General features: G+C 44.1%; 1 protein-coding gene across 1 annotated transcript in view; it reads right to left on the bottom strand.

Moving 5' to 3' along the window:
* Positions 1–16,323, bottom strand: part of DUSP22 (dual specificity phosphatase 22) — a 44,025-nt gene extending 27,702 nt beyond the window's left edge. The window contains exons 1-3 of the mRNA XM_033069871.1: positions 16,053–16,323; positions 10,124–10,157; positions 2,478–2,560 (exon numbers count right to left, since the gene is read on the bottom strand). Coding sequence (XP_032925762.1) covers positions 2,478–2,560; positions 10,124–10,157; positions 16,053–16,073 — 138 coding nt within the window. The 5' untranslated portion in view covers positions 16,074–16,323. The remainder of the gene's footprint in view (positions 1–2,477; positions 2,561–10,123; positions 10,158–16,052) is intronic.
* Positions 16,324–21,419: the final 5,096 nt, after the last annotated feature.

The following is a 21,419-nucleotide window of genomic DNA, read 5'->3' as shown; positions in this document are numbered from 1 at the left end:
GATGTTTGTTTCCTTTCTTCAATATTGTGCATTCTTGACTATGAATGACAAAGTCAGATCGGGCATTTTCATTCTCTACCCACCAGCAGTGGATACAGAATCAGCACTTCTGACACACCACTTTAAGTGCTGTATTCAGAGGTATTATTGCATCAAAACAGTGATGAAACCTCAAAATCTGTCAAGCAAGATATAGGTAATTTGTGACTTCTGAGAGCTAAAGTATGCATCTGTAGTCTTTGTTCCACAGGCAGGCAGAAAAGACCAAATTCTCTTTGATAACTTGCTACTAAAACACTTCTGGCTTTTCAATGTCTAAAACACTTACCTTCCTTAGCATGAAACAGAAGAGAAAGTTTTGTATAATGAATTATTTGTAGCATTTCCTACAGGTTCCTACATGTCCTACAGGACTAGGGAATACTGGAGATAAAATATTGTTAGTTAAAGACAAAGTTATCTACTGCAGAAGCAAAGGCAGCTTTTTACACATGAATGGCATTCACATAAATGCATACACACAAAACAGGGGATCTCAGGGAAAAGATATCCCATTATCACTGCAAGTGAATGTTTAGAAGCTTGAATAACATCAGATGATTTCTGAACACAAAAGTAATCACGTTCCACTAATGAAATTTGGGGAGAAAGGTGAAGAGTACACATAGGGAAAACATTCCTATTTGATTTCAATGGACATGAGAATCCCCAAGCACAATGTGGACACACAAACTGTAAACAAACCCATATACAATCTGGCACAGATGTAAATAACAAAGGAAGCAACCAAACCTAACAAAAGTTTTCTAGGCTCTTGTTCTTGAACAGAAGCATTCACTCACAAACAATCACTGCAGTAAGACCATGGCTGATAATCAAAACTAGCTCAGCTCCCAAACACATGGAATTTGAAATCCTTATACTACTTCAGGACCTGGGGAGAAGTTTTAAAGGAACTATACTGCATGCAGAGAAAATTGAAGGCACAGTTGGAAGCAGGGGTGGTACAGCAAGTCCATCCTCAACCAGTCACTGTTTGCTCATGTGCCACTGTAACTTTTGAGACACTGCTGTGAACCAGATTGGGAAGAGATCTGGGTAAACATAATCTTTCATGTCTTTTGTGGTGGTAACTAGAGGAAGAAATGGTGGCCTGATTATATTTAAACCACAAAAGCTCCCAGTTCTATTTACCATGCAGCCTCATGAACAGATGCACCACCACAACCAAGAAGGTGGTGTGTGGGCCACCAAAAGCACCACCACCACCACCAGAAGCACTGGCCTGAGGCTGCAGTCGACGTGAACTGTAATCAGTGTTACTAGCTTTCTTATCATGATAAAACAAAACAAAATTCAATTTATTTTAAAGACCAGCACCCTAGAGGCAACATGACATCTTTACGCAGCACAGATGTTTATCTCTGCAACTACTCTTGAAATTCAGTTTATTTCAGACTTAACAAGAATCAGTCAAATGGACAGTGTAACAAATTCAACAGCTAAAGCTCTGCTTCAGCATACTTATAAATTCATGGTCAACCCAGAGTACACCACTACCTTGATATTGAGGTTGATTGTGACTAGTGGGGACACCTCTTGTTTGGCTTACCTACTTACTTGCCTGGGACAAATTTAAATTCCTAAGTTTAAGGACTGAAATCACTGGAGATATTTTGCACGAAGAAAAACAAAAGCGGAGAGTCCCAGCAGCATATGAGGGCTAACACCAACTGCTTTACCCAAAATTTTGCCACTTTTCATGAGAAGTGGAATGCAGAGAAGGTATGAACAAATTTTAGGTGATACTAGTTCCTGACATAAATCAAATAGCAGGATTTTAAGATGCAGCAAAGCCCAGCCAGACTTCCCTCCAAGGCAAGCTGGTGTAAAGAAGAAAGCAACAAAGGAGACCTGCATCCTGCTCCCAGCTCCTTCCCCTGCTCAAGATAACACAGCAAATACAGGTCTTCAGATTAGCTTCCCTTAAGTAAAATGGGAATAATACTTTATGTTAAAGTGTTGGAAACTACAGATGCCCTGCTAATTTAGATCTCTTATGTGAGGATCACTCCAAGCCTAAGTAAGGCTATTTCCCATAGAAAAGGACTGCAAACCCATCTGCCATAAAGATTCAAGGCAGGGGCTCAAGTGCAAATAATGGTTAGTACTGGGGAAGGAATGTTGTTTATGTGATGCTTAAGCTCCACAGAGAAGGAAACTTACCTTTACTATTAAATTATAATATAACCCCATTATTGTGTTATACAAATTGACAGTGTAGTTCTCTTCCTTTGTCAGATAGATTTCTTCTTGTTGTAACAGCAGCAACAATAAAACCTGTGGCTGGATCTCAAAACTACAGCTTTCAAGAAAATCAGTCTCAAAACACCAATTGCACAGAACAAAAAAGTAACCCCAAGAAGACAGTCAACTGTAAAGTAAGGATTTACTGCAGAGTCCCCCACAACGCTTACCTCAAGCATAGGGCGGGCACTGTCATGGATAGAAAGAATGTGCGTAATGTTATTCTTACTCAATTGCTCTACATCTCGGGCATCTGTGATAGAGGGAAAAAAGGAAGATATTTTTTTTTAATCTCTTGAAATAGCATTTCAATTGTGCATGTTGAAAAGTTACTTATGTAGATACATTTCCTTTTGAAGCTGCACAAAGTCAGGCAAAACCTCAAATGCAGCTGTTCTAGAACACCATCATCAGAGTGGGTAGCGGGAAGACACACTTCTAACTCCAAAACAAATTATATTCTATATAAAGACCAAGCTTAAGTGACTCAGGAATATGTTCTCAAGTCAGAAGTTTCATGTATTTTGCATCTGAAATGTAAGACTGTGCATGCCTGTGTGCAGGTGATGGCCATCTGAACATGCACGCAGAGCTGTACAAGAAATATCTGACCTCTTCTCTAGCCACAAATCACCCTTCAGGGAATACATTTTCACTTGGGAAACAGACCTTGTGATATCCAGGTCTGAGAAGGGAAGCCAACCATATCACTTGAATTGAGGTCTCAGCAGACAAGCCAAGACGGTAACAAGATTGTTACTTTCTGTGAACCAGTAGAGAAAAATGTGCATTTAGCCAATACAATTGGTAATTTTAAGTCTAAAGAGAGACAAGTGACAAAGATATCCAATATATGAAAAAGCAAAATGCTACAGCAAGGAAGTGCAGTTGTGAAAAGGTGGTTCCTAGACCTGTAACCAAGGGGTTTCAGACATTCAAAACTGGAATGAAAACTGGGGCGAATGAAAACTTGATGCTAGATAGGGCAAAACCATAGGCTTGATTCTATGAGAAAAAAAGGGTAAAAGAGACTATCTGTCATCAGTAAGCAACTTTCCCATACTAAACTATGAGCAGGTCAGAAAAATTACCTGAAAGAGCCACCAATGCAGGTAAAAGTTAGCATGTGCTCATTTACTTCTGACCTTTTTGCTAGAGAATGGCACAGCACACCATGGCAAGTATAGCAGTGGTTTTGTGATGTGAACACCTGCCTTTGAAATCTGCCCATACAATCTGTTCACATTAGCCTGGTTGCACACAAAAAGAGAGCACTGACCACAAAGGTTTCAAACCGGGCTCTCTCTAGGTACAAAAATAATAGCATCACCTGTATGTTCTTTATGTTCATGCAAGAGTTCAATTAGCATCTCTTGTTTCGTGTTATCCACCTACTATAGAGTTTCAACACCTTTTCTACATCACAAAGAAGAGCTAGCCATGTAATTATACTGCCCCATAGACAAGATCCAAGTGAGCACAGTAACAAGCAATAAAATTTAAACCTAATCCAATTATGAAAGCTTCTCTACAGCTAATAAAATGAAGAAAAGAGTCAAAACTGCAAGGATTTTACTCACTACTGCTCAAGCCTGCACTATCAGCACAGATGCCTAATCCTTCAGTAGAGAATTAACACAAATTCTGTCTGAAACAGAATTAAAGCCTAGCTTCACAGAACAAATAAAATTTTCTAAAAATCTCAGAGCAAACATTTCAAAGAAGAAATGCTAATTGTCAGGCAAGGTCCTCTAATCCACCTGACCTTCAGATTTTTTTAACAGTTTGTAGCACAGTCTCAATTCCTTAGGGAATGCCTAAGCAAGCAAGAATTTGGAAGTCCAGAAACCAGTCTAAGTGCTCCTAAAAAAATCACTGTTTTCTGTCTTACAAAGACTAAGGGTAGACTTCAGAGCCGGCTGGCTGGAACTCATGGTGTTAATGTACACCTAGCACAATGAGACCCCAATCCCTAATTATCAGTATAACCTACATGATAAGAAATGTCTTGCCACAAAAGGCAAACTGCTTTAAAAGAAGGTATGACCCAAATTAAATGCTGACTGTTTTGAACCAGTTGGAAGGCCTAATGGACATAGTACAACTCAAAAAGACTGAAGTACCTTAATTCTTCAGTTAACAGTGACTCAGGTTAAAGGAATTTCAGCAAATCAAAACTATACGTTGTGATTTCAGATATTCCTAGAAACAAGCTGAAAATGGCCATCCCAGACCTATGTCACCAGGTAGCCAGCAGGTCCTTCATATATTTGGGAAATAACCATTCAATTCACTAAAGCAGAGAAGAAAAAGCTTCCCAGCTACTATCTGGATCTAAACAGTTTACAAAGGGGAAATTCCCCTGGTTCCCCAGCACCTGCCTTAAGTCTCTACAGATACTCCAGAGAAGGCTATTTAAACAGCAGTACAAATAAGATATCCTGTCACTCACAGTCTCATACCATAAATAACAAAAAAAAATTTAGAGGTTATGTAAAGAACCACCAAAAACCAAAAGAACCACCATCACCACAGCAATTGTAACTTCTTTGCTGTAGCACAATGCTGTACAAGCACATGTAGGTTCACATTTTGAAATCAGTGTGAAACACCCCGTTTTCAAATATTAAGATTAAACCTACCTATCAGAGCCCCTCCTGTGCATCCTCTAAAGGGTGCCTCAAATGTGGTATTATTCTTCACAACAGGTGTTCTGTTTCATACAGTAAAATGCTTCTCAGCTAATGCAGATGTGGAGTTTTGAGTAAAGCCTTTGGGAAAATCTCTCCTCACACAAAATGACACAATTCACACTAGGGAAGTCTTCCTCTCTCTCTCCCACATTTAACCTATTTTCCCCCAGTTTCATACGAAGACTCCAAGTTTAATTTCTACTCATGCAGAGAGCTGTAAACACTTAAATGCAAAAGCAATGCCAAAGTAATCAAAATGAGACCTGACAGAATTTGTCTCCCTGCAGCTCTGGGAAGCCTTACTGTGTGGCTGGGGAGTAAATCACCTAGTGCAGTATGCTTCCATCCCCCATCAGCAAAAGAGAGACACAGCTCCAACCACTGCACTGACTGAACAACTCCAATACTACAGTGGTGAAGTGTCAAATGTACCCACAAACATTCTGTCTTACTTCAGTATTTTAGTGCCTCCACAGAAATGCAAGGCAATGGATAAGGACTTCCTCTCAGAGAAGGCAAGTCAGCCCAGCATGTACAACAGTATTAAGTTTCAATGTGCAAATGTATAGAGACTACAATTTCATTATCATCAGACCTTTATTTTTTTTATTATATAGAGCAAATTTTTGTATACACTTTATTTTCTACTTTGGAGAGAGTTAGATAGAGAGAGTCACCTAAAGAAGAACATCCTCTGCAGTGGTTCAGAGCACTAAGAGCTATGACTGAGAATGGCTTCAGGAGAGCTTTGTTCCTGAGTCCAGTTATGTGCAGTCACAGACACACACACACAAACTGCGTACATGAACAAAAACTCCACCTCTCCTGTCTCCACTTCACACTTTGTTCTAAAATATATTTTATCCCATCCTCTCAGAAGGACCTTTTTGGAGAACAAGAAAGGTGGGGAAAAGAAGTCAGTACTCTGTTTAATGGAGTACCAATAAATTGTCTTCCTTCAAAAGCTGAACCTGAAAAAGGAAATGATATCTCCATCCTCTCCTGTTTTCAGTACCTGATAAAAAGCCTTAGGAAATGGAACTTAAAAAAATACTAAGCAGATGAGAACAGCAATTAACTGACTTTAGAAAGATAGCAGAAGTACTTGGTGGGCACTGCCTTTTTATACACTTAGTAATGGGAAGGGTAAAAACTTCCCCAAGACTCTCCAGACCATCCACAGCTACACTGGACTCTTTGGGGGAAATTAAACCTCATATTGTGGCTTTCCCCTTCAAATTAAAAAGCCCCCAGATATTCTGTGGAAAAAAAACCTTGAATGATTACAAACAAGGAAGAACACAAGCTCTTTAATATTCAAGGTAGAAACACTCCTGAGTTTCTGGTTTCTAGTACTGCCACATCTCTTGGTTTGGAAGCAAACTGAGAACCCACTAAGAATCTCTCATGAGAAGAAACAGATTTATTTTTCCATTTGTGCAGAGAATCAGGCTGTCCTGTCAATCCCTCAAAGAACAAAGCAACCATTTTTGTTGTGAGGACAGGTGACTTTCAAGGGACATCAGGTTTCCAGTGCAGAAGACAAGTGGACATGCAGTAAACAATAAATTCTTTGTCTGTTGAGAGGACAGCATTTCATCTGTAAGGTACAAATGAAACAAAACAAATTTTCTCCAAAACTAGAGGCAGAAAGAAGAGTCAAACTTCTTTTTCTTATCCCTCATTTTTCCCTCTTAGCCCCCTACTCTCCCATTTGCAAATAAATAACCCCTCCATCACTTTCACATAGGAATCCCAAGAGCTGCTTCCTTATGGGCTTTCAGACCAGACTCTGTCTTCTATTTTATATGGACATCTACGGTTCTTCTTGAATTTTTCTGCCCTCTAGCTGTGCAATCTCAAATATACCCTCTCAGGAGCATACACACTTTTCATGTGCTACTGATGAGCTGAATCATGCTAAAAGAGCCTGTAAGATAAAAAGCACTTGAACACATGCCAAGATCTGTGCTTATTCAGAAAAGTTTTTCAGAGACATATTCAAGCTCTGTGGACTCAGCAGATTTCAGGAGATACTTCAGTGCTTTCCATAATCAGCACTACATATAACTTTGTACCCTAAAGACCCTTAAGGCGGCTATTAAAGCCCCTCTCAGTCTATGTGCTCAGAGGTTTGGGTAGCAGCAAACGAAACAGAAGCAGCAAGCTCAGCTCCCACTTATGCCACTGCTTCATTTCACAAGCTGTTTCTGGGTCTCAGTTTATCTCCCAGTCAAATGCAGAATTTTCACTGCTCTGTCATAGAAAATATTTAAGTTTACTAGGCCTAAAAGTAGAAATATAGCTGAATGGTGAATAATTCCCCAATCAGAACAATTGCTGAATGCCTTCTCCAGATAACAGCCCTCCAGAATTAGTGTTTCACATCTCAAACATCCTACTTTCACTCAGCAGAAAGGCACCCATCTGGAAGAACTGTGCCTTTTCCCAGCCTGCCAGTGCTCCCAGAGGTCTCCCATGCAGCAGCAAGACAGGAGCATGAGTAGGATGGTGCTTTGATTTAGCTCTGGAAACTGTGCATGGCCAGAATCCCTGGGGAGCCACTGGGGAAATGCTATCCTCCAGAGGGCAGATCAGAGCGATTTACAGACATTACCCTGACTCAACTTCAGGAGAAGTTCCCTCCTCTCCACCCCTGCTCAGGGACTCAGACAGTGTCTTGAATTCTCAGCCCTGCATCTGGGCAAGATGCACAACACCAGGGATTAAGTGTTTCCTCCACTTACTGACAAGATGCAACTTTATTCAATTTCAAGCTATCAGTCCTAAACTGAAGAATGGGAGACTGGTCAAAAACACATCACAGGAAATAATCTTTTAAACTACTGTCTTTACAAGTAGCTAGTCATTTCAGCTGCCCAAATCAGGATACAACTGCACATGCTGCTGAGTATTTCTCAGTCAATTATCCCTTTTGTGGCAGCCTCAGCTCTCATTAGCCACATTTTTTTAAAATGCCACAAATCAGAACATGCCCCAAGAAGATCAGGATCAAACCCCTCTGGAAAAATACACTGGTAATTAACCAACAACCTGTTCCTAACTGGGATGACTTCACAGAGAGCTTGCTACAGCTGCTCCTAAGCAATGAGGCAAGGGGGTGTTGAGGGACAAGGGGGTGTTGAGGGACAAGGGGGTGCAGAACAAGGTAAGAATTGTAAAAGTATGCTCTTGTACTAGTGAAATACTGCAACACCTATCTTTTCCTCTCCAGGTATGGTAGCTTATCTGAGATTATAACAGGTACTTGTGAGGGTAGAACATAATGATTAAATGCAATATGAGCAAAGGTCATAGCAGTAAATAAACGGACATTTTGTTTGTATTTTTAATTCATTTTAGAAACAGACTCCATAACACAAACACTGGGGTTAAAGTCAACTTGTCTCTCCTCTCCTTTGTGGAGGTAAGCAGAAGCATTACACCCTCTGCTTTTTTTTCAGTGAGGTTCCCAGGAACACTTCCCACTCACAGCACTCCACCTGCACGCCTCCGCTCTCCATGCAGGCGTGACCTGCTGTGCCATTCCAGGGCTGCCATTCCAAGGCACACGGAGAGCGGCTGGGGCAGCACGAGCGAGAAGGTGGCAGGCCTGGCATGGGCAGAGATGCTGACTCACTCCACAACCCTGGCCAACTCCCCTGCACTGAAAACAGAACTGCACCAGCAAACAGATGCTCTGGCTGAGTTTCACTCCCCTGGGCAAGGGCTTGGCTGCGGTGAGAGGGCTAGATTGGGAGCCATGTTACCAGGGCCCATCCTGCCCACCCTGCCAGACTATCTGAAACATAAAGGACTCCACTATCCAACATCTTCCCAATTCCACCCCTCGCCTGAATTACTTCAGGAACAGAAAAGAAAACAAAAAGAGGAAGCAACATGGCTGTCACCAAGTTAGTTAATTTTGTCATCAGACCATGCAGTGGTCCATCCACAGGGCTTTCAAAACTACCCTCTTGGCCTTATAGTCATTTTGTCCTGTACCCTCTCATTTTCCTTACCATGGCACAACTAACTCCCTCCCACAGTAGCCATTGTACTTGTGTTTATGGTGTGGCAAAAGGCAGCTTTTAACCTCATGTGTACCTCCGGGCTGCCTTCCAAAGTGATCAGCTCCAGATCCCAAGGAGCAGCAAGCACTGGATCCACCACATGGGTCAGCAGATCCAGAAGCAGGTAAATCAGGCAAAAAACACTGAACTCACAGGTTTTGGGATGGGGAGGCAAGGAAGGAAGAGTCTGCATGAGGAGAAAGAAGGCACAGCACCATCTAAATCCAGTGTAGATGTCGCCAGCCTTAACATACTGGGTGTAGTGCCAGACAGCCCAGGAACGACAGGATATTGTAGGAGCCCCTGTGAGCCCTGTTTGGTGTTTTACCCAAGCATAGGAAATATGTGGTCTACATCCATCCAAACAACTGTACGTGCACAACTGGCTTACTTCTGAGTAGGGAAAGTCAGCCAGAACTGAAGCGAACAGAGTGCTTTGAGAACAGGCCATTTACTTGGATGTCTGTATAAAGTTTCCTGTGTTTTCTAAGTGCGTCTGTTTTCCTGTACACAAAAAATAAACCTCATGCATGAAGTTAAAAAATCCATAGAAACTTACATCTGCAACAGAGACTGTGAGTATCAGTGGTCAGGCTGCAACCAGCAGACCTATCAGTCTCACAAGCGGTGATAACAGAACTCTTTAGCAGTTGTTATAAATAACCAAAATAATGAAAGCAATGAGCAGGAGGCATAGTAAGCCTTTACTTATAAGGAGGACTTGCAATAGTCTTATAAAGAATCTGCCGGGCTCACAGGCTTGCTTGCCAAGCACGGGAATCATTTAAGTCAGGCCAATGTTTAGGAATTCCAGCTGAAGCATGCTCCAAGGAGATGGTATTCATTTTACTTTTCTCAAAGTACTTGCAGCACAGCACACAGACGAGAGAGCAAGCAAGTTCTTCTTTAAGTGCTACCAGGTGAATCCAGACATGAAGAAAGACGGGGTTAAAAAGCTACAGAGATGCCAGAGAATTCTGAGTGCCTGCAAAACAGCACCTTAAGACCCCTACTAAGTAATTCCAGAGATAATAATAAAACTAAGCTTACCTTTAAAGTTGCCAATGAACAAGCCAGGCAGAATCTGTGAGAAAGAAATATAGTATCAAATATAGATATCTTGTGGTAAGACAATTTGACAAAGTTCAATTTGCATACAGGATGGAACATACTACTTTAGCAGATTATACTGAAATGCAATTTAAAACATGCTGACAACACTTTATGCCTCTTTGCAACTTTCTCAAACCAGATAACTCTAGGCACGCTGAGCTTTGACAGCATTCCTTGGAAGACGGAGGTTGTTAATTGTGGGGATTCTTTCACTTAATGGAGGCTCTCCAAGGACAGCAAATGCGGTTTATAAATTACAAAGCAGCCTTGCAACACAGCCCTCCCCTGCCCCCTGCAGCAGGGTAAGAGTTACCCTCATGGAACTAATGATGAAACTTCGCATAGCAAAGGTGATTTGCCTAAAGTTGCTAAGGAAGCTGGACAAAGCCCTGCAAAATGACATCTTTCGAGGCTTTTGAAGTGCAAAGCCATGCAAGTCAGGGCTGCAGCACTGAGGAGCTCTTAGAGGAAATCACTGCAAACAGCAACTTGTGTGTTCACGTAGAAAAGGAACTGCTGAAAGTCTGTGAAATGCATGTTTCTCTCCCACATCTACCCACTCACTCCACACTCCCAGATGCCTGCACAGGCATCAGTTACAGGACATTCTTTAACTGGGGAGTTTCAAGGTCTGCCCAAGGACCAGCATGTGCAGCAGTCTGAGGGCACGTGCATGCACAGACACAGAGGCAGGTGACACTGTAGTGCTACCCCTCCCACCCTCTCATAACCCTGCCAACCTGGGAACAGCAGTAAGGACATTGAAAAAACTCCCAGGCACACCGAACACACATTTGCTGGCCAAGATTTTTGTTCTCTGCCAACTGAAGTTTCTGATCCACACCACATCCTTTGAGGAGATCAGAAATGTGGTGGTGAAACCATATGATCCATTTTTCTTCAGTCCATGTTTAGCATACCACCAGTACAGATATGTCAGCACTGACTTCCTATAGCCTTAGCAACACCCCAGTGTCACCATAACAGCAGCAAGAGCCTCTCAGGCGCAGCTGTTTAAAGGGAAAACTCCACCCATTTAGCTCAATCTGGCAGCCGCGAAGTCCCGAAAGTCATGAAGGACTTTTCATCACGGATTATTGCCACAGCCTCCGTTTCACTGCAGCCTTCCTGCTGAAAGGCGACCCAGCTCGCTATGCACAGCTCAGCAGGACCAGCAGAAGAGCCTATAAAACAGCTTCTGACCTGCCCTAACTCCTGGGCTTTCATATGCTCAATGCGTCATGTTCGCTCTTATTTATCCAGCCTTGGGGAAACAGGCTGCAGCACCTCTCGCACTCCTTGCATCTTTGGTTTATGCAAACATTCCTCCCTCTAGGCTTTGCTGGGCGATCACTCTCTGCCTGCTGTGTCACATCAGCTCTAAACACAGGGGTCAATTCTCCCCCTGCTGATACAGAAACCCTCTCCAGGACCCTTGCTTGCAAATTAAGGCCTGATTGACAGCACTGGCTCATCTTAGTCTTGTACAAATGGGTACCTGTACATTTTGTAAAGATAAACTCAGACAGTTTTCTCTCTTTTCCTTCTCTCTTAATTTGTACAAACTCAATGTTTTTACAAAGACAGCAAAAATCTCCAGGGCAGTTCCCAATGCCAGGGTATCATGTAGAGTAAAGAACCTTTACAACACCCTGCTGTCCCCTTCCATGTGCACAAGACTCCTGGTATCAAGGGACAATTCAGTAATTCAGCACTCTTGATGATACTGCTAGAAGTGCAGCTCTAATGCTGCATCCCAGGCTAGGAAAAAGATGCCTGTAGCTGTTCCAGAGAGGACAGTACTCAAGAGTCATTGCCAAAGAGACTAAATTCTAAAAACAAAATCATGTTCTAAAGCAAAAGGGACTCCAGTTATGAATTAATTTCACCAATGAGATCATCCCAGTGAGTTCCCTCAACTTAAGCATAAAAAATGAAAAAAAAAAAATTTAAAAGGCTTTCTGGTATTTTAAAATAGTGTCTGGTATATCCTATCTGCAGGACAAATCTTCCACCACACCACCACTACTGCAGACTATAGCATTTTGGACTCCAGACATTATTTCTGCATCAAATGTGCATTCTCAGGAGAGAATAAAAGCCTAATTTCCAGTCACAGTCATTAAGCTTTGACATTAGAAATTAAAGATACTGAGAAGCACTGGGGGGTTGCAGAAATGAGGTTTCTTGTTGGCAAAGGAGGAAAAATCCAGAAGTCTGCATTTGTGCATGAAGCAATGCTGTATGCTAGACAGGTAACTAGGACACCATGCAACCAGGGACAGATGTGATCCCTGTTGCACTAGTCATTCTAGAAGCAAGAAACATTACTATGGGTGAAAGCTACCTGGAAAGAAGTGAATCTTCATGTCATGCTGACTAATACTTCATCACTCGACTATGGCTGGGAACTTTCAGCTGTGTCATCTCACACTGCCTTCAGTAACTGCAACTCTGGGCTGTGCAGAATGAAGGCTGATGGCTGCTAGGGGTGTGTGAGAGAAAAGGGGTTGGAGTCAGAAGAGTAGAAAAATAAGGTGGTTGGTTGTTTTTATGAACTTCTCAACCACAGCTTATATGAATAAAAACAGTAGCCTCTTTATATGATCTGAAACATTAAGAAAATTACCACAGACCAAGTAATTGATGTAGAAGAACGTACAACCCAGGAAAAACCAACAGTCTTAGTTTGTACCTTACATGAGAGAAGCACATGTTTTCCACCTTGCTCAAAGACTGACCCCTGGAACAGACAGTAATTGCTAATGCCTCTGTCAGCCCTCTCTGACAATACACCTCTCTAGAAAATGGCTTAAAGGGCTACTTTGCTGCTGTTTCCTACATCAACAAATGCTTATAATAAAGCATTTAACTCCTTGCCCAACACTGCTTCTGGCTGTGATAGTACTGATAGGCACTCTGGAAAAGTCCAGGGCACTGTAAAAGGAGAAGACAAGCCTACCTTTGTCCAGTAGTACAGGAAAGTGGCACACATCAGGGAGGGGGATTTTCTGCTTACATCATCTGGCACAGCTTCTCTTACTTCCATAAAATTGGCTACCTCAGCTGTAACTAGCCACACTGGTTTAAATTTCTTATGAATCCACTCTTACAACAAACAGGGCTTATCTGCCCTTTTGTAGAGATAACACTCGAATCTTCTGAAGACTTTACATGAATAACTGTCAGTTAACTTTAACAGCACTAAACAACAACTAAACCCCAGGAAGAGCTCTTCACCAAGATCCTGTTCACAGACAGTCAAATCTTGTCGCCATCTCAGCCACTAGACTTCAGCTCCTGGAAAACATCCTTCTACATTTCAACCACAGACTTCAACTTGAACTTTGACTACAAGTCCAAGCTAGACATTAAGCATGAACACAAATCAGACCACTGAGACAATTTCCTAAGTCAGGCCCCATTAATCATTCTGTTAAATATATGTCTTAAAAATACAAGAAAAAAAGGTGAAGTACTGAAAATTAATACTAGGTAGGTCAATTCACATTCACAAGCTGATTCTCCTTCTCTGAACAGAATAAGAAAGGTATGCATGAACAAATGCTTTCAGTTGTTTCAGTTTAATGTGGGAAATGTTAGAAGGCTTGGATGGGCTTTAGGAAAAAAACCAGGCCAGGCTAATTTTAAAGAGAAAATTAGCAACAAAATACAAACTCCACCTAAAAAGAATGCCAAGCCTCCAGCCCTTATCACTCTAATGGCCACATCATGTCCAATTGCTATTTGCTATGAAATACATCAGTATCATGGGACAGAAAACTAAGGAGGGGGACCATGCCATTGAGGAAAGGATCAGCATCCAGAGGCTGCAGCAGTCCTTTGAGCTTTTTCTTACCACACCCATTACAAGCCATCATTAATCCTCTTCCCTTGGCATCAGTACAAAGGGACTCCTTAAATGAAATAATCCACCATCAAATAAGCTGATTATTTTTTTCCTACCATCCATATACAGCTCTACCACAAGAAACACACTTCAAGTGGAAATTAAGCAATTTGCATTGACTGGCTACAGAGTCAAGCAAATACCCCCTACATCTGCGCTGATGGTTCCATGCTTCCCCTTGCCTCTCCAGCTTTGCCGACTCACAAGATCAGAAGGAAGAGATGATCCAGGGGTACACTGGGAAGTTGCAAGTTCCAGACCAACATGTGGGACCCCTACAAAGATAAACCCTGATGGCTAGTACCCAACATGATTGCAGCCTCCTTGAAGGAGCTAGCTTTTCCCAAACTGCTGAACATGTCAGCCTCTTGGCTACAGCCATAGGAAAGGGGCAAATTCCTAGTGTTATGCTTGTCCTGAAAGCATTAGGTGGTACATGTCAGGGTAACATTTAACATAACTAAAATGACCAAACTGGACAGCCACAGATTGCCAGTTCCTGCCCACATAGTACCACAGTAAAATGTAATGCAGCTTCAAAGGGCTGAGTTGTCTTTTTTGTTTTATTGTTTTTTCTCCCCAGATTGCAACTTAAGCATCTGATATTTTGTCCCTCTAAACATTCTGATAATTTCAAGCATTCCAAGAAAAATACTACAAACACAGCAGAAGCCTAAAAGGAGTTTCTCTAGCCATATTTCTTCCTAACTGGCCATTTCTAGAAGGCTAATATCAATGAGCGACTAATATCAGAGCAGTATTCCCAGACTTTAAAAGCAAAAACTGAGAGAAGGACCAAGGGAGGTTCTACCTCCTATGCATTAACTCAGTTCCTCAGCAGCCAGATCTTTTCCCTGCCGAAGGTTTCCATTTCAATGTCTCTACCCACAGGATGGAAAGGCTTCCCCTTCCAGGTGGCAACTAAGCACTCTGGATGTACATCAATCTCATTTCCAGGGGCAAGGATGTCAGACTGGGACATGTGAGGAGCTATTTCTAGCTGCTCTCCTCTGCTTTGTCAGAGGCCACGCACACAGCAAAGCTACTCCCGAAGCACTCAAAGCAGGATGTAAGACAGAGGAGATGACTCAACTTCTGTTCCTCATAGTAAGCTATATATAAAAGGCTAGTTACCACCACACTTTCAAACCTGGGTTTTAAACAGAGGTGGAGATACTGAGAAAAATCACAGTGGTGCCTAGATAAACCACCATGACATGCCAGGGGAACCGCTGCACACAATAAGCCCCCTACTGCCAAAAGGCCAACACCCTTTGCAAAACAGATCCATCTTCCTTCCTCTTCCTCACTGAGATCTCCACTGGGGCCGAGCGTTTTCCTGTCCCACCGGCACCAGGGGGGCCCAGCCCTCCAGCGACAGCCCGTGTCCAGCGGCTGCTTCGCGCTTGGAGCGGAGCGAGCTTTGGCCGAGTGACACCATTCGTGTCGCCGCGCTCGGCGACAGCCCCGCGCCCCGGGTCCGGCCGAAGGTCAGTGGGGCCGGCTCTGCCCCACGGCAGCGCCCAGGGCTGAAGGACACAGAGCTGCCACTGAAGCCCGGCGCCGGGGGCACGGCGGCCCTCGCCGACCGCAGGGAACTCGCTTCGCCCGGGAAGGGGAAGCCCAGGCACATCACCGAAACCGGGGCCCCCCTCTCGCCCGCCCGCCCGCGCTGCGGCTGCGGAGGAGGAGGCGGCGCGCCCCGAGGGAGCGGCGCGCCCGCGGTCTCCGTCCCTCCGCCCTCGCCCCGAGGCGAGGGACCCCCAAAACCGAAGGGAAAAGCCCTCTTGCCCTGGCTTTTGTTCCTGGAGCGGGTGCCCGCGGCGCAGGGGCGAGACAAAGGCGGGGGCGCCGCGGCATCCCGCTCCGAGGCGGGCAGGGACCGCCACCCCCGGCTCCGCTGCGCTGGCCCACACACATGCACTCGCGCACGGCGACTACGACGAGCGGGGTTACCTTGTTCATCCCATTCCCCATGGCTTAAGCGACCCGCACGCCAGCACCGCGGGAGAAGCCGTCGGCCGCTGCTGCCAGCGGCGGGTCGGCGTGCATGGGATAGTGCTTGCCGAGGGGGGACTGGGGACGGGCTAATTGCTCATTGAGGGCGGCCGCTGCTCGCCGCTGTCGGACAGGGCGAGGCGCATCCCTATCGCCCTGGCCGCGGCCGTCGCCCTCCTGGTTGCCGGGCGGCTGGGGGCGGGTTTCCGCTCGGCCGCCCTCGGGAGCGGCGAGAGCCGCGGGGCCGCGCTGCCAGGATCCACCTCCCGCCGCCGCCGCCACCGCCCCACGCGCGGCGCGGCCTCCGCGGGCCGCCCTGGGGCTTGTAGTCCGCGCCGCCGCGCCGCGCCGCCACCACCCGCCCCAAGGAACTACGCGTCCCAGCGTCCCCCGCGCCGCGAACCTGCCCCACCTGCCGCGGCCGGCGGCGCCCGGCGGGCGTTCCGGGGAGGATGAATAAGCGCCGGCCGTGGCGGCGGAGGGGCGGTGGTAGTGGTGCTTGCCCGTGTGGGTCTCTCCTCGGCACGGACCACCCGCCGCAGGTGCGCCCAGGGAGGGCAGGGCTGCGGCATGCGGTGCGGGAGCGGGCAGGTGCCACCCGCCCGCCTCTGCCATCCCGAAACGCGTTTGGTTTCGGCTATGGAAGGATTCTGGCGGGAGGCACCAGGCCTTGGATACCGGGGGCTGCTGCCACAGCCCCGTCCCAGCCCGTGCTGCTCCGCTGTGCCGGTGCTGCGCGGGAAGCACAGCCTCGCCGGCCGCCTGTGCCGTGTTACGGCACCTGCGGCGGCTCCTGCTCTGTCATCCCAAGCACACTGCGGGCAAGCTAGGATCTCAGGTAGACAAAGGACATTCATGTCCTTAACTCAGACAGACACATAGGAGAGAGCGAATAGTATAATCAAACATCACAGTGACTGAGATGGGAAGACACCTCTGGAGGTTGCTTGGTCCCACCATCTTCCACAAGCAGGGAAAGATGCTTTTTGCTGAGCCGTGGCAGGCGTGGCTTCAAAGCCGTGCTCACTACTTCCACCCTCATGCTTTGCTCCCGAATGCACAGTTAAGCGTGACCGTGATAGAGCTGCATCCCTCTGCCCGTTGGGATGTGTTTTTTCCAGGTGTGGTGATGAGGATTTGGTGGTTAGTGAGGGAAATCTTCTTCCAAGAGTTAATTTGATAGGAGGTACACACGGTTCAAATATGCAGGGACGGGATATTACTGCATAAGGTCTCTCCCAATAACCAGTGCAGTAACACTGCCTAAAAAACCTGAAATCATTAGTGGCTCAAATGTAAGACAAAGGAGGATGCTGCTGTGTGACCACAATCATAGTCCCTGTGCATTTATACTTGTGTTAGTGATAGATGTGTGCAAAAAGTGAAGATGTTATTTTTTGGGTGCACCTTGGTAGGACTAGGCAGGTCAGGGCTGTCTGCAGTCCAACACAGTCAAGTGGAAGGATGAAAGATGGAGAACATAGCAAAGCCAATGGGCAGCAAGGCCAGGTATGAAATAATGGATTGATGATCTCTGTAAAAGATAGATTAGTGGCAGGGGAGTCTTACCTACTGTCAGTGGTTGCCAGTACAAGCAAACTCCGAGGGAACAATTTCACAATCTTCAGTTGCAATCAAACATCGGTGTCCTCACACTACCCTTGACAGCACCTCTGTTCCCCTTTTCTTAGGCAACCCTTAACACCTGCTCATCCAAGACTGAACTAGTAATTCAGAGAATGAACCCTGTGAAAAGGTGAAGAGTCACAAACCCATGGGGTCAGACCAGTGCACACAGAGACGGGGATTGGGACCAGCCTGATCAAGAGCTGATGCTGTTCCCACAGAAGCCAATGGCACACCTGAAAGCCAAGAGAAGTTAAGTTTAGGTACATACAAAGATGAAAAACCATTCCTGACCCTCTGTCCCTGAGGCTCAACAGAGTTTGGGGGCTGTATCGTGTCATCATCAGTCTCAAAAACATCAGAGCAGTTTTTCTGTAAGGCCAAGAATAGCCATCAGATTTAATGTGCTGCCCTTCTCCCTCCCTACTGCTGAAAAGCACAGCAGTGAGCTTTATCTAAGAGATTTGCTTTAATATTTCATTGGCAAAGCTCTCCAGAATGTAATTTACTTTATTCTCATGCCACGCAAAATATGAATGAGGTCCAAACAGTATGAATCACAGCTTGCCATAATAACTGCTAAACACATTGTATCCCCAAACTGAGAGTTGCGGAAACTCTGGCAAGAAGGATAAAAGGTAAATAATATCCATAATAACTGCAGGGATCTGTGTTGTGCTAGGAGGTCTGGGATAACTGGAAGGCCTTGTGGTCAGTTTGCTGGAAGCCTGGGTTCGTCAGTTTACTTCCCCATAACTCAGTTCCTTTATATGAAAAGCATAACAATATTTCTGGCCTTTTTTCAATGAGCCCTGGAAAAGTACTGTGCATGGGAAATTCATTTGAAATTATTATATTAGGCAATACAGATGTAATACAAGTATATCTAACTTAGTATCCAAGATTTTTCTGAATTGGAGGTGTTAAACATCCCCATTCATGTGAATGGGAAAGGTGATCCTCTGTTTTAATATCAAGTTTTGTGACTCTTCAGGATGCCTACTTCAGTCTGCAGTTTTTTCCCATATTAAACTTTTTTTGCATGCATGCAAAGTTTTACAGTGAAAGAGCGAAAATTAGAATAGAAGAATATAACGTACCAAAATTAAGAAGTAGCGAGAGAAAATCCACTTCTCTCTTAAACATTTACCCTTTTGTATAACATATCCACAGATCTACAGGGGGAATCCTGATACTGTTGCCAGACCTGCCTCTCTTACCCAGTTATTCCAAAAAGTGATTGTTTTAGTTCTTCAGCCAATTGTTTAATAAAATACCGCAGAATGCATTTATGAGGGCAGATCTTCAGTAAGCCTAAATCCTCATAGAGTGTTTATTATTCTTTGTCACTTCTCAAGATTCATTGTTACTTCTCTTATTTCATGTACCTAGTATCTGCATGGTTTTTTAATATTTTGAAAGTTCATTTTAAAAAGCAAACTATCCTGAGATGACTGGACTGAATAAATGAACTCAGAAAAAAGCTCTTGCTGAATCTTATAGTCTTCAGTCAGTATCCCGAAAAGAAAATGCTTTGGCATTGCCTGTAATCCCACAAATCCAGGGATTTTCCTACTTCTTTTGATATGAGGATCATAAATTGAGTAATCCCTACTTCTTGACTTCACACACAAATGTATCTGGCAATGTCGAGTCTTCAACAGCAGTGACGGTCTTCTAGGCAATTGCCTGAAAACTAACAACCAACCAAACTGATAACGAAACTGAACCTTCTTAAAAATTCGACAAAGCTTCTGTTTTGACAGTACGTTGAGCTTACTATGTTAAAAATAAGTAAGTAAATACTCTCTACTTCTTATCTTCTGATCTCACTTTCTCTAAACCCTGAAGTCACATGCAGCCATAGGCAGAAGGCATGTCAGCTATCTGTGATCTGTCAGGAACTGATAAGACCTGGGCTGGGTTCCTGGGAAGCAGCATCACAACTTAGTTCTCAGAGGTGGAGAGAAGGGAGATAAAAAGGATGGTTGGTCAGAAATAGCCAGTGGGATGGTTTTCCTTTGAAACAGAGCAATTTGACAGAAAGGAACTGTTTTATCAGAAATAAATAACAAAACTTTAGCATTCACACTGGGTTTGTTTTCTAACTATGCTGAGAGGGAGACTGATGGTAGGGAAAGGCCTTGGAGGACTCTTGCCCTTTCTTTTAATATTTCTACTGGTAATAAACATTGCCAAAGCGTTTCAAAACCTGTTTTCTCTGGATAGAAGAGATAACACCTTGATTTACTGCCATGTAGCCTCAGACCAAAGTTCATTAATCGTTTGATAAATTCACTGTCTTAAGGCCAAATTTGCCTTTTACTATATCTCTGTGAATCTGCAATAGCTTCATCAAAATCAGTGATTTCAGCTTTAAGTCCTGAAAATGAGGGGAATTACCACTGTGGTTTACATCAGCGAAAATCAGCTTTCAGGAAGCTGTTCTCAACAGGCAGAGTAGCTGGAAGACTGTAATTCTGCCTTGTACTCCTCTTGCTTCCCCTTTCCATTAATGGATAATATCAGCAGCTTATGGAGTGTGCCAGGATGTGAGGGTTGAGCCAGCAGTTGAGACCAAAGCGGCACAAAGAAGGGCTTTGCAGAAGGCAGGGCTTTAAAAAAATTTTTAAAAAAGGAACCAACAATTCTGACAGAAGGAACAATGCCAGAGGATGGCTGAGAAAAGCATGTAGGATAATTTAGATGTAGGTTAGCTGCCATGGCAACCATGTACCAAATTACTCCACTTCTGTGTCTCTAAACCTGCCAGCAGCTAATTTTGTTTCTACGTACTTCAGGCTTTAAAATAAATTAAGCCACCTTAAAACTCACAAGGGATTGCAAATGATGTGCAGATACTGGGACTGCTGTGGGATGCTTGGTTTAAATGTTTAGATAATAGAGATAGAAAAAATAATAGCCCTTGAAAATTCTGAGTTCAGTGAGTGGCTAATAAAATACATAATTTCTTTAACATTAATAGCAGGCACTTTTAACCCTGCATTTGTTCTGCTTTGCCTTGCACATATTTATCAGGTCAACCTGACACTTGTTTTTAAAAATGTGTTTTTAAGAAAGAAAGTGGTCTTAGCAGCAGCTCTGCTTATTTTTCACTGCAGGAAACTGCCAGTTTTCTTATAAAAAGAAAAAGACATTTTCTTTTACTCCAGGATTCTTTGGAAATATGGTAAAATCTTAGATCCCTAAGGAATAGAAACAAGGCTATCAAAGAGCATGCTGCAAGCACATGCATATTATTAGTTACTAAGAATAGTCCATTGCTGAGTGTGAGTGAAAATATCCAAATGCATTCCCTTGATAAGTTAAGCATGTATTCCTCTCGCTGTGCACACGTCAAAGTGTCCTCAAATGGAAAAACAATGTTATAATAGCCTAACCTCTACTTCCAGACCATGAAACTGTAATCCTATAGAAACACAACAAAGCCTTCACAGCACCTCTGTGGAGGAGCCCCACAGACCATTACAGCCATTGGACTGCTCTTGTAAGGTCCATGAAAACTCTTCAGAGTAGAAAGACATCAGTTTTTGATCTTCCTGCTGAAACTTGGTGAACATCATTGAGATGTTCAGTCACTAGTTGAGAAGCATTAGGGCTTGTCCCCCCAAAATCAGCAGGAATCTTTGAATCAAGTGCACAAAATGATAGGACATAATTCCCCATCCCTTGATCGTC

The sequence above is a fragment of the Catharus ustulatus genome, chromosome 1 (genome assembly GCF_009819885.2).
Source record: "Catharus ustulatus isolate bCatUst1 chromosome 1, bCatUst1.pri.v2, whole genome shotgun sequence".
Lineage (NCBI taxonomy): Eukaryota > Metazoa > Chordata > Aves > Passeriformes > Turdidae > Catharus > Catharus ustulatus.
The sequence above is the reverse complement of the archived record's forward strand: the minus strand, read 5'-3'. Positions and strand labels throughout refer to the sequence as shown.